This window comes from Scyliorhinus torazame, chromosome 28 (assembly GCF_047496885.1).
Source record: "Scyliorhinus torazame isolate Kashiwa2021f chromosome 28, sScyTor2.1, whole genome shotgun sequence".
NCBI lineage: Eukaryota > Metazoa > Chordata > Chondrichthyes > Carcharhiniformes > Scyliorhinidae > Scyliorhinus > Scyliorhinus torazame.
Window position 1 is genome coordinate 37,538,256 of NC_092734.1, and position 13,771 is coordinate 37,552,026.

At 55.9% G+C, this 13,771-nt stretch overlaps 1 protein-coding gene across 1 annotated transcript in view; it reads right to left on the reverse strand.

Annotated features, from left to right (window-relative positions):
- LOC140403686 (sorbin and SH3 domain-containing protein 1-like) overlaps positions 1-13,771 on the reverse strand; it is a 186,776-nt gene that overhangs the window by 81,871 nt on the left and 91,134 nt on the right. The window contains 1 exon segment of the mRNA XM_072491857.1: positions 4,725-4,853. Coding sequence (XP_072347958.1) covers positions 4,725-4,853 — 129 coding nt within the window.

Genomic DNA, 13,771 nt, shown 5'->3' on the forward strand with positions numbered 1-13,771 from the left:
CCCCCGACCCAAAACCCTTCACCCTCCCCAGACCCTAAACCCTTCACCCTCCCCGACCCTAAACCCTCCCACCGACCCTAAACCCACCCCCAGACCCTGAACCCTTCACCCCGACCCTAAACCCTTCACCCTCCCCGACCCTAAACCCTTCACCCACCCCCGACCCTAAACACTGTCCCAGACCCTAAACACTTCACCCTCCCCGACCCTAAACCCTTCACCCTCCCCCCGACCATGAACTCTTCACCCTCACCGACCCTAAACCCTTCACCCTCCCCCGACCCTAAACCCTTCACCCTCCCCAGACCCTAAACCCTTCACCCTCCCCGACCCTAAACCCTCCCACCGACCCTAAACCCACCCCCAGACCCTGAACCCTTCACCCCGACCCTAAACCCTTCACCCTCCCCAGACCCAAAACCCTTCACCCACCCCCCGACCCTTCACCCTCCCCAGACCCTAAACCCTTCACCCTCCCGCAGATCCTGAACCCTAAACCCTCCCCCGACCCTAAACCCTTCACCCTCCCCGACCCTAAACCCTTCCCCAAGACCCTAAACCCTTCACCCTCCCGCAGACCCTGAACCCTAAACCCTCCCCCCGACCCTAAACCCTTCACCCTCCCCCGACTCTAAACCCTTCACCCTCCCCCAGACCCTAAACCCTTCACCCTCCCCGACACTAAAACCTTCACCCTCCCCGACCCTAAACCCTTCACCCTCCCCGACCCTAAACCCTTCACCCTCCCCAGACCCTGAACCCTTCACCCCGACCCTAAACCCTTCACCCTCCCCCGACCCTAAACCCTTCACCCTCCCCCGACCCTAAACCCTTCACCCTCCACCCGACCCTTCTCCCTCCCCCAGACCCTAAACCCTTCACCCTCCCGCAGATCCTGAACCCTAAACCCTCCCCGACCCTAAACCCTTCACCCTCCCCGACCCTAAACCCTTCACCCTCCCCCCGACCCTAAACCCTTCACCCTCCCCGACCCTAAACCTTTCCCCCTCCCCCAGACCCTAAACCCTTCACCCTCCCAGACCCTAAACCCTTCCCCCTCCCCCGACCCTAAACCCTTCACCCTCCCCGACCCTAAACCTTACCCCCTCCCCAGACCCTAAACCCTTCACCCTCCCCCGATCCTAAACCCTTCACCCTCCCCGACCCTAAACCTTACCCCCTCCCCCGACTCTAAACCCTTCACCCTCCCCGACCCTAAACACTGCCCCCGACTCTAAACCCTTCCCCCTCCCCAGACCCTAAACCCTTCACCCTCCCCCAGACCCTAAACCCTTCACCCTCCCCGACCATAAACCCTCCCACCGACCCTAAACCCTCCCCCAGACCCTGAACCCTTCACTCGACCCTGAACCCTTCACCCTCCCCCAGACCCTAAACCCTTCCCCCAGACCCTAAACCCTTCACCCTCCCCGACCCTAAACCCTTCACCCTCCCCGACCCTAAACCCTTCAACCTCCCCGACCCTAAACCCTCCCCCGACCCTAAACCCTTCACCCTCCCCGACCCTTCCCCCTCCCCTAAACCCTTCACCCTCCCCGACCCTAAACCCTCCCCCGACCCTAAACCCTTCACCCACCCCCCGACCCTTCACCCTCCCCAGACCCTAAACCCTTCACCCTCCCGCAGATCCTGAACCCTAAACCCTCCCCGACCCTAAACCCTTCACCCTCCCCGACCCTAAACCCTTCACCCCTCCCCCAGACCCTAAACCCTTCCCCCTCCCCCAGACCCGAAACCCTTCACCCTCCCCCGACCCTAAACCCTTCACCCTCCCCGACCCTAAACCTTACCCCCTCCCCCAGACCCTAAACCCTTCACCCTCCCCCGATCCTAAACCCTTCACCCTCCCCCGACCCTAAACCCTTCACCCTCCGCCGACCCTAAACCCTTCACCCCGACCCTAAACCCTTCACCCTCCCGCAGATCCTGAACCCTAAACCCTCCCCGACCCTAAACCCTTCACCCTCCCCAGACCCTAAACCCTTCACCCACCCCCCGACCCTTCACCCTCCCCCAGACCCTGAAACCTTCACCCTCCCCAGACCCTAAACCCTTCACCCTCCCCCAGACCCTGAACCCTTCACCCTCCCCAGACCCTAAACCCTTCACCCACCCCCCGACCCTTCACCCTCCCCCAGACCCTGAACCCTTCACCCTCCCGCAGATCCTGAACCCTAAACCCTCCCCGACCCTAAACCCTTCCCCCTCCCCCAGACCCTAAACCCTTCACCCTCCGCCGACCCTAAACCCTTCACCCTCCCCGACCCTAAACCCTTCACCCTCCCCGACCCTGAACCCTTCACCCTCCCCGACCCTAAACCCTTCACCCTCCCCGACCCTAAACCCTTCCCCCTCCCCAGACCCTAAACCCTTCACCCTCCCCCAGACCCTGAAACCTTCACCCTCCCGCAGATCCTGAACCCTAAACCCACCCCGACCCTAAACCCTTCCCCCTCCCCGACCCTAAACCCTTCACCCTCCCCCAGACCCTAAACCCTTCACACTCCCCGACCCTAAACCCTACACCCTCCCCCGACCCTAAACACTGCCCCAGACCCTAAACCCTTCCCCCTCCCCCAGACCCTAAACCCTTCACCCTCCCCGACCCTAAACCCTTCACCCTCCCCCAGACCCTAAACCCTTCACCCTCCCCGACCCTAAACCCTTCACCCCCCGACCCTAAACACTTCACCCTCCCCGACCCTAAACCCTTCACCCTCCCCCCGACCCTGAACCCTTCACCCTCCCCGACCCTAAACCCTTCACCCTCCCCCCGACCCTAAACCCTTCACCCTCCCCGACCCTAAACCCTTCACCCTCCCCAGACCCTAAACCCTTCACCCACCCCCCGCCCCTTCACCCTCCCCAGACCCTAAACCCTTCACCCTCCCGCAGATCCTGAACCCTAAACCCTCCCCCGACCCTAAACCCTTCACCCTCCCCAAGACCCTAAACCCTTCCCCCTCCCCTGACCCTAAACCCTTCCCCCTCCCCGACCCTAAACCCTTCCCCCTCCCCCAGACCCTAAACCCTTCACCCTCCCCGACCCTAAACCCTTCACCCTCCCCCGACCCTAAACCCTTCACCCTCCCCGACCCTAAACCCTTCACCCTCCCCTAAACCCTTCACCCTCCCCCCGACCCTAAACCGTTCACCCTCACCCGGCCCTTCACCCTTCACCCTCCCCGACCCTAAACCCTTAACCCTCCCCCAGACCTAAACCCTTCACCCTCCCCCGACCCAAAACCCTTCACCCTCCCCCGACCCGAAACTGTTCACCCTCCCCCGACCCTTCCCGACCCTAAACCCTTCACCCTCCCCCTAAACAGTTCACCCTCCCCCGACCCTTCACCCTCCCCGACCCTAAACCCTTCACCCTCCCCCGACCCTAAACCCTTCACCCTCCCCCGACCCTAAACCGTTCACCCTCCCCGACCCTTCACCCTTCACCCTCCCCAGACCCTAAACCCTTCACCCTCCCCAGACCCTGAACCCTTCACCCACCCCGACCCTAAACCCTTCACCCTCCCCCCGACCCTAAACCGTTCACCCTCCCCCAACCCTTCACCCTTCCCGACCCTAAACCGTTCACCCTCCCCCGACCCTTCACCCTTCACCCTCCCCCGACCCTTCACCCTTCACCCTCCCCCACCCTTCACCCTTCACCCTCCCCCACCCTAAACCCTTCACCCTCCCCGACCCTAAACCCTCCCCGACCCTAAACCCTTCACCCTCCCCGACCCTAAACCCTTCACCCTCCCCAGACCCTGAACCCGTCACCCTCACCAGACCCTGAACCCGTCACCCTCCCCAGACCCTGAACCCGTCACCCTCCCCAGACCCTTCACCCTCCCCAGACCCTTCACCCTCCCCAGACCCTTCACCCTCCCCAGACCCTTCACCCTTCACCCTCCCAGACCCTAAACCCTTCACCCTCCAAGACCCTAAACCCTTCACCCTCCCCGACCCTAAACCCTTCACCCTCCCCGACCCTAAACCCTTCACCCTCCCCGACCCTAAACCCTTCACCCTCCCCGACCCTAAACCCTTCACCCTCCCCGACCCTAAACCCTTCACCCTCCCCGACCCTAAACACTGTCCCAGACCCTAAACCCTTCACCCTCCCCCCGACCATGAACCCTTCACCCACCCCGTTGACAAAACCCAGCCTCGCCCAACACTCATTCGGCCATCGCTCCAAACCCTCTTTGCCAGACCCCCCGGGACGTTTAATCGCATTAAAATGGTTTCATGCAGAAGGTTCTCCTGCTTGGGCAAGGACTGGGAATGCACGGCGGAAGAGAAACATCACCAAGGCGCCACTGTAGTTTCTGAGAGTGGGTCGAAGAGCACGCCTGGATTCTCTATCCATAACAGCCAGTGAATCTCACAAAGATCCTCTTACAATGTCCTCAAGTTGTGGCAGCTAAACTGTCAGCGAGGCGGACGCGGAGAAGCGCCTCACCGCGAAGGAGACCACTAAATTGAGGCAGTTCATGCCCGTCAAACCTAACGAGGGCCACATTAAACTGCCTTACTCACCCACTAAAAAGCGACGTTCAAACGATCTTATACTCAGGGCACGAGTCACAGGGCAACAGGGACGTAAACAACGTGGATCGTGGGAGAATGATGAAGCAGTTTAATAAAACGTAAAAGCTTCAAGTGCACCCAAAGGTCGCGCATTCGCAGGCTCCACTTACATCTCTTGCTGCCTGGTCCTCGTGACGATTCGAATGGTCATCATTGTGCGCCTGCTCGTTTCTGTACCCCATGGTGTTATTGGGTGTGAAAACCTTCGCTGGGTCCCCATCGATGTACTCGTCTGTCTTCTGATGCAAAAAGGTCAGTGAAATAAAGGTGGCGTCGCTGTGCCTCCGCCATCATGCACTTGTGTTTCAAGGTTCCAACACCAAACGGGACTGACCCCAAAGAGCAACAAGGCAAGGCCGCATGCAGAAACATGCATGGTGAGGAGCGGCAAGGCAGAGGCCTTTTGGAGAGAGTGGTATGTAGACAATGTATCAATAAATTCTGCTTCTGTTGAAGGCAAACGGTGGACGTCTGCACACCAGTGAGGGTCAGTGTGTGTGGAACTGTATCCCAGTGAGAGTCAGTGTGTGTGGAACTGTATCCCAGTGAGAGTCAGTGTGTGTGGAACTGTATCCCAGTGAGGGTCAGTGTGTGTGGAACTGTATCCCAGTGAGAGCCAGTGTGTGTGGAACTGTATCCCAGTGAGAGTCAGTGTGTGTGGAACTGTATCCCAGTGAGAGTCAGTGTGCGTGGGACTGTATCCCAGTGAGGGTCAGTGTGTGTGGAACTGTATCCCAGTGAGAGTCAGTGTGTGAGGAACTGTACCCCAGTGAGGGTCAGTGTGTGTGGAACTGTATCCCATTGAGAGTCAGTGTGTGAGGAACTGTATCCCAGTGAGAGTCAGTGTGTGTGGAACTGTACCCCAGTGAGAGTCAGTGTGTGTGGAACTGTATCCCAGTGAGAGTCAGTGTGTGTGGAACTGTATCCCAGTGAGAGTCAGTGTGTGAGGAACTGTATCCCAGAGAGAGTCAGTGTGTGAGGAACTGTATCCCAGTGAGAGTCAGTGTGTGTGGAACTGTATCCCAGTGAGAGTCAGTGTGTGGGGAACTGTATCCCAGTGAGAGTCAGTGTGTGGGGAACGTTATCCCAGTGAGAGTCAGTGTGTGTAGACCCCGTACCCCAGTGAGAGTCAGTGTGTGTGGAACTGTATCCCAGTGAGAGTCAGTGTGTGTGGAACTGTACCCGAGTGAGAGTCAGTGTGTGTGGAACTGTATCCCAGTGAGAGTCAGTGTGTGGGGAACGTTATCCCAGTGAGAGTCAGTGTGTGGGGAACGTTATCCCAGTGAGAGTCAGTGTGTGTGGAACTGTATCCCAGTGAGAGTCAGTGTGTGAGGAACTGTATCCCAGTGAGAGTCAGTGTGTGAGGAACTGTATCCCAGTGAGAGTGAGTGTGTGTGGAACTGTATCCCAGTGAGAGTCAGTGTGTGTGGAACTGTATCCCAGTGAGAGTAAGTGTGTGAGGAACTGTATCCCAGTGAGAGTGAATGTGTGTGGAACTGTATCCCAGTGAGAGTCAGTGTGTGTGGAACTGTATCCCAGTGAGAGTCAGTGTGTGGGGAACTGTATCCCAGTGAGAGTCAGTGTGTGTGGAACTGTATCCCAGTGAGAGTCAGTGTGTGAGGAACTGTATCCCAGTGAGAGTGAGTGTGTGTGGAACTGTATCCCAGTGAGAGTCAGTGTGTGTGGAACTGTACCCCAGTGAGAGTCAGTGTGTGTGGAACTGTATCCCAGTGAGAGTCAGTGTGTGAGGAACTGTATCCCAGTGAGAGTCAGTGTGTGTGGAACTGTATCCCAGTGAGAGTCAGTGTGTGTGGGACTGTATCCCAGTGAAAGTCAGTGTGTGTGCAACTGCATCCCAGTGAGAGTCAGTGAGTGTGGAACTGTATAAGTGAGGGTCTGTGTGTGTGGAACTGTATCTCAGTGAGAGTCAGTGAGTGTGGAACTGTATCCCAGTGAGAATCAGTGTGTGGGGAACTGTATCCCAGTGAGGGTCTGTGTGTGTGGAACTGTATCCCAGTGAGAGTCAGTGTGTGTGGAACTGTATCCCAGCGAGAGTCAGTGTGTGTGGAACTGTATCCCAGTGAGAGTCAGTGTGTGTGGAACTGTATCCCAGTGAGAGTCAGTGTGTGTGGGACTGTATCCCAGTGAAAGTCAGTGTGTGTGGAACTGTATCCCAGTGAGAGTCAGTGAGTGTGGAACTGTATCCCAGTGAGGGTCTGTGTGTGTGGAACTGTATCCCAGTGAGAGTCAGTGAGTGTGCAACTGTATCCCAGTGAGAATCAGTGTGTGGGGAACTGTATCCCAGTGAGGGTCTGTGTGTGTGGAACTGTATCCCAGTGAGAGTCAGTGTGTGTGGAACTGTATCCCAGTGAGAGTCAGTGTGTGTGGAACTGTATCCCAGGGAGAGTCAGTGTGTGTGGAACTGTATCCCAGTGAGGGTCTGTGTGTGTGGAACTGTATCCAAGTGAGGGTCTGTGTGTGTGGAACTGTATCCCAGTGAGAGTCAGTGTGTGGGGACCCGTACCCCAGTGAGGGTCAGTGTGTGTGGAGCTGTACCCCAGTGAGGGTCAGTGTGTGTGGAACTGTACCCCAGTGAGGGTCAGTGTGTGTGGAACTGTATCCCAGTGAGGGTCAGTGTGTGTGGAACTGTATCCCAGTGAGAATCAGTGTGTGTGGAACCCGTACCCCAGTGAGAGTCAGTGTGTGTAGACCCCGTACCCCAGTGAGAGTCAGTGTGTGTGGGACCCGTACCCCAGTGAGAGTCAGTGTGTGTGGAACCCGTACCCCAGTGAGAGTCAGTGTGTGTGGAACTGTACCCCAGTGAGAGTCAGTGTGTGTGGAACTGTATCCCAGTGAGAGTCAGTGTGTGTGGAACCCATACCCCAGTGAGAGTCAGTGTGTGTAGACCCCGTACCGCAGTGAGAGTCAGTGTGTGGAACAGTATCCCAGTGAGAGTCAGTGTGTGTGGAACTGTACCCCAGTGAGAGTCAGTGTGTGTGGAACTGATCCCAGTGAGAGTCAGTGTGTGTGGAACTGTATCCCAGGGAGAGTCAGTGTGTGTGGAACTGTATCCCAGTGAGGGTCTGTGTGTGTGGAACGGTATCCCAGTAAGAGTCAGTGTGTGGGAAATGCGTACCCCAGTGAGGGTCAGTGTGTGTGGAACTGTACCCCAGTGAGGGTCAGTGTGTGTGGAACGGTACCCCAGTGAGGGTCAGTGTGTGTGGAACTGTATCCCAGTGAGAGTCAGTGTGTGTGGGACCCGTACCCCAGTGAGAGCCAGTGTGTGTGGGACCCGTACCCCAGTGAGAGTCAGTGTGTGTGGAACCCGTACCCCAGTGAGAGTCAGTGTGTGTGGAACTGTATCCCAGTGAGAGTCAGTGTGTGTGGAACTGTACCCCAGTGAGAGTCAGTGTGTGTGGGACCCATACCCCAGTGAGAGTCAGTGTGTGTGGGACCCGTACCCCAGTGAGAGTCAGTGTGTGTGGGACCCGTACCCCAGTGAGAGTCAGTGTGTGTGGAACTGTATCCCAGTAAGAGTCAGTGTGTGGGAAACCCGTACCCCAGTGAGGGTCAGTGTGTGTGGAACTGTACTCCAGTGAGGGTCAGTGTGTGTGGAACGGTACCCCAGTGAGGGTCAGTGTGTGTGGAACTGTATCCCAGTGAGAGTCAGTGTGTGTGGAACCCGTACCCCAGTGAGAGTCAGTGTGTGTAGACCCCGTACCCCAGTGAGAGTCAGTGTGTGTGGGACCCGTACCCCAGTGAGAGTCAGTGTGTGTGGAACCCGTACCCCAGTGAGAGTCAGTGTGTGTGGAACTGTACCCCAGTGAGAGTCAGTGTGTGTGGAACTGTATCCCAGTGAGAGTCAGTGTGTGTGGAACCCATACCCCAGTGAGAGTCAGTGTGTGTAGACCCCGTACCGCAGTGAGAGTCAGTGTGTTGAACAGTATCCCAGTGAGAGTCAGTGTGTGTGGAACTGTACCCCAGTGAGAGTCAGTGTGTGTGGAACTGATCCCAGTGAGAGTCAGTGTGTGTGGAACTGTATCCCAGGAAGAGTCAGTGTGTGTGGAACTGTATCCCAGTGAGGGTCTGTGTGTGTGGAACGGTATCCCAGTAAGAGTCAGTGTGTGGGAAATACGTACCCCAGTGAGGGTCAGTGTGTGTGGAACTGTACCCCAGTGAGGGTCAGTGTGTGTGGAACGGTACCCCAGTGAGGGTCAGTGTGTGTGGAACTGTATCCCAGTGAGAGTCAGTGTGTGTGGGACCCGTACCCCAGTGAGAGCCAGTGTGTGTGGGACCCGTACCCCAGTGAGAGTCAGTGTGTGTGGAACCCGTACCCCAGTGAGAGTCAGTGTGTGTGGAACTGTATCCCAGTGAGAGTCAGTGTGTGTGGAACTGTACCCCAGTGAGAGTCAGTGTGTGTGGGACCCATACCCCAGTGAGAGTCAGTGTGTGTGGGACCCGTACCCCAGTGAGAGTCAGTGTGTGTGGAACTGTATCCCAGTAAGAGTCAGTGTGTGGGAAACCCGTACCCCAGTGAGGGTCAGTGTGTGTGGAACTGTACTCCAGTGAGGGTCAGTGTGTGTGGAACGGTACCCCAGTGAGGGTCAGTGTGTGTGGAACTGTATCCCAGTGAGAGTCAGTGTGTGTGGGACCCGTACCCCAGTGAGAGTCAGTGTGTGTGGGACACGTACCCCAGTGAGAGTCAGTGTGTGTGGAACCCGTACCCCAGTGAGAGTCAGTGTGTGTGGAACTGTATCCCAGTGAGAGTCAGTGTGTGTGGAATTGTATCCCAGAGAGAGTCAGGGTGTGTGGAATGCGAATCCCAGTGAGAGTCAGGGTGTGTGGAACTGTACCCCAGTGAGAGTCAGTGTGTGTGGAACTGTATCACAGTGAGAGTCAGTGTGTGTGGAACCCGTACCCCAGTGAGAGTCAGTGTGTGTGGAACTGTATCCCAGTGAGAGTCAGTGTGTGTGGAACTGTACCCCAGTGAGAGTCAGTCAGTGTGTGTGGGACCCGTACCCCAGTGAGAGTCAGTGTGTGTGGGACCCGTACCCCAGTGAGAGTCAGTGTGTGTGGAACTGTATCCCAGTGAGAGTCAGTGTGTGTGGAACTGTATCCCAGTGAGAGTCAGTGTGTGTGGAACTGTATCCCAGTGAGAGTCAGGGTGTGTGGAATGCATATCCCAGTGAGAGTCAGGGTGTGTGGAACTGTACCCCAGTGAGAGTCAGGGTGTGTGGAAATGTACCCCAGTGAGAGTCAGTGTGTGTGGAACTGTATCCCAGGGAGAGTCAGTGTGTGTGGAACCCGTACCCCAGTGACAGTCAGTGTGTGTGGATCCCGTATCCCAGTGAGAGTCAGTGTGTGTGGGACCCGTACCCCAGTGAGAGTCAGTGTGTGTGGAACTGTATCCCAGTGAGAGTCTGTGTGTGTGGAACTGTATCCCAGTGAGAGTCCGTGTGTGTGGAACTGTACCCCAGTAAGAGTCAGTGTGTGTGGAACTGTACCCCAGTGAGAGTCAGTGTGTGTGGAACTGTATCCCAGTGAGAGTCAGTGTGTGTGGAACTGTACCCCAGTAAGTGTCAGTGTGTGTTGAACTGTACCCCAGTGAGAGTCAGTGTGTGTGGAACTGTATCCCAGTGAGAGTCAGTGTGTGTGGAACCCGTACCCCAGTGAGAGTCAGTGTGTGTGGAACCCGTACCCCAGTGAGAGTCAGTGTGTGTGTGGAACTGTATCCCAGTGAGAGTCTGTGTGTGTGGAACTGTATCCCAGTAAGAGTCAGTGTGTGGGAAACCCGTACCCCAGTGAGGGTCAGTGTGTGTGGAACTGTACTCCAGTGAGGGTCAGTGTGTGTGGAACGGTACCCCAGTGAGGGTCAGTGTGTGTGGAACTGTATCCCAGTGAGAGTCAGTGTGTGTGGGACCCGTACCCCAGTGAGAGTCAGTGTGTGTGGGACCCGTACCCCAGTGAGAGTCAGTGTGTGTGGAACCCGTACCCCAGTGAGAGTCAGTGTGTGTGGAACTGTATCCCAGTGAGAGTCAGTGTGTGTGGAACTGTATCCCAGAGAGAGTCAGGGTGTGTGGAATGCGAATCCCAGTGAGAGTCAGGGTGTGTGGAACTGTACCCCAGTGAGAGTCAGTGTGTGTGGAACTGTATCCCAGTGAGAGTCAGTGTGTGTGGAACCCGTACCCCAGTGAGAGTCAGTGTGTGTGGAACTGTATCCCAGTGAGAGTCAGTGTGTGTGGAACTGTACCCCAGTGAGAGTCAGTCAGTGTGTGTGGGACCCGTACCCCAGTGAGAGTCAGTGTGTGTGGAACTGTATCCCAGTGAGAGTCAGTGTGTGTGGAACTGTATCCCAGTGAGAGTCAGTGTTTGTGGAACTGTATCCCAGTGAGAGTCAGGGTGTGTGGAATGCATATCCCAGTGAGAGTCAGGGTGTGTGGAATGCATATCCCAGTGAGAGTCAGGGTGTGTGGAACTGTACCCCAGTGAGAGTCAGGGTGTGTGGAAATGTACCCCAGTGAGAGTCAGTGTGTGTGGAACTGTATCCCAGGGAGAGTCAGTGTGTGAGGAACTGTATCCCAGTGAGAGTCAGTGTGTGAGGAACTGTATCCCATTGAGAGTCAGTGTGTGGGGAACTGTATCCCAGAGAGAGTCAGTGTGTGAGGAACTGTATCCCAGTGAGAGTCAGTGTGTGTGGAACTGTATCCCAGTGAGAGTCAGTGTGTGGGGAACTGTATCCCAGTGAGAGTCAGTGTGTGGGGAACGTTATCCCAGTGAGAGTCAGTGTGTGTAGACCCCGTACCCCAGTGAGAGTCAGTGTGTGTGGAACTGTATCCCAGTGAGAGTCAGTGTGTGTGGAACTGTACCCGAGTGAGAGTCAGTGTGTGTGGAACTGTATCCCAGTGAGAGTCAGTGTGTGGGGAACGTTATCCCAGTGAGAGTCAGTGTGTGGGGAACGTTATCCCAGTGAGAGTCAGTGTGTGTGGAACTGTATCCCAGTGAGAGTCAGTGTGTGAGGAACTGTATCACAGTGAGAGTCAGTGTGTGAGGAACTGTATCCCAGTGAGAGTGAGTGTGTGTGGAACTGTATCCCAGTGAGAGTCAGTGTGTGTGGAACTGTATCCCAGTGAGAGTAAGTGTGTGAGGAACTGTATCCCAGTGAGAGTGAATGTGTGTGGAACTGTATCCCAGTGAGAGTCAGTGTGTGTGGAACTGTATCCCAGTGAGAGTCAGTGTGTGGGGAACTGTATCCCAGTGAGAGTCAGTGTGTGTGGAACTGTATCCCAGTGAGAGTCAGTGTGTGAGGAACTGTATCCCAGTGAGAGTGAGTGTGTGTGGAACTGTATCCCAGTGAGAGTCAGTGTGTGTGGAACTGTACCCCAGTGAGAGTCAGTGTGTGTGGAACTGTATCCCAGTGAGAGTCAGTGTGTGAGGAACTGTATCCCAGTGAGAGTCAGTGTGTGTGGAACTGTATCCCAGTGAGAGTCAGTGTGTGTGGAACTGTATCCCAGTGAGAGTCAGTGTGTGTGGGACTGTATCCCAGTGAAAGTCAGTGTGTGTGGAACTGCATCCCAGTGAGAGTCAGTGAGTGTGGAACTGTATAAGTGAGGGTCTGTGTGTGTGGAACTGTATCTCAGTGAGAGTCAGTGAGTGTGGAACTGTATCCCAGTGAGAATCAGTGTGTGGGGAACTGTATCCCAGTGAGGGTCTGTGTGTGTGGAACTGTATCCCAGTGAGAGTCAGTGTGTGTGGAACTGTATCCCAGCGAGAGTCAGTGTGTGTGGAACTGTATCCCAGTGAGAGTCAGTGTGTGTGGAACTGTATCCCAGTGAGAGTCAGTGTGTGTGGGACTGTATCCCAGTGAAAGTCAGTGTGTGTGGAACTGTATCCCAGTGAGAGTCAGTGAGTGTGGAACTGTATCCCAGTGAGGGTCTGTGTGTGTGGAACTGTATCCCAGTGAGAGTCAGTGAGTGTGCAACTGTATCCCAGTGAGAATCAGTGTGTGGGGAACTGTATCCCAGTGAGGGTCTGTGTGTGTGGAACTGTATCCCAGTGAGAGTCAGTGTGTGTGGAACTGTATCCCAGTGAGAGTCAGTGTGTGTGGAACTGTATCCCAGGGAGAGTCAGTGTGTGTGGAACTGTATCCCAGTGAGGGTCTGTGTGTGTGGAACTGTATCCAAGTGAGGGTCTGTGTGTGTGGAACTGTATCCCAGTGAGAGTCAGTGTGTGGGGACCCGTACCCCAGTGAGGGTCAGTGTGTGTGGAGCTGTACCCCAGTGAGGGTCAGTGTGTGTGGAACTGTACCCCAGTGAGGGTCAGTGTGTGTGGAACTGTATCCCAGTGAGGGTCAGTGTGTGTGGAACTGTATCCCAGTGAGAATCAGTGTGTGTGGAACCCGTACCCCAGTGAGAGTCAGTGTGTGTAGACCCCGTACCCCAGTGAGAGTCAGTGTGTGTGGGACCCGTACCCCAGTGAGAGTCAGTGTGTGTGGAACCCGTACCCCAGTGAGAGTCAGTGTGTGTGGAACTGTACCCCAGTGAGAGTCAGTGTGTGGAACTGTATCCCAGTGAGAGTCAGTGTGTGTGGAACCCATACCCCAGTGAGAGTCAGTGTGTGTAGACCCCGTACCGCAGTGAGAGTCAGTGTGTGGAACAGTATCCCAGTGAGAGTCAGTGTGTGTGGAACTGTACCCCAGTGAGAGTCAGTGTGTGTGGAACTGATCCCAGTGAGAGTCAGTGTGTGTGGAACTGTATCCCAGGGAGAGTCAGTGTGTGTGGAACTGTATCCCAGTGAGGGTCTGTGTGTGTGGAACGGTATCCCAGTAAGAGTCAGTGTGTGGGAAATGCGTACCCCAGTGAGGGTCAGTGTGTGTGGAACTGTACCCCAGTGAGGGTCAGTGTGTGTGGAACGGTACCCCAGTGAGGGTCAGTGTGTGTGGAACTGTATCCCAGTGAGAGTCAGTGTGTGTGGGACCCGTACCCCAGTGAGAGCCAGTGTGTGTGGGACCCGTACCCCAGTGAGAGTCAGTGTGTGTGGAACCCGTACCCCAGTGAGAGTCAGTGTGTGTGGAACTGTATCCCAGTGAGAGTCAGTGTGTGTGGAACTGTACCCCAGTGAGAGTCAGTGTGTGTGGGACCCATACCCCAGTGAGAGTCAG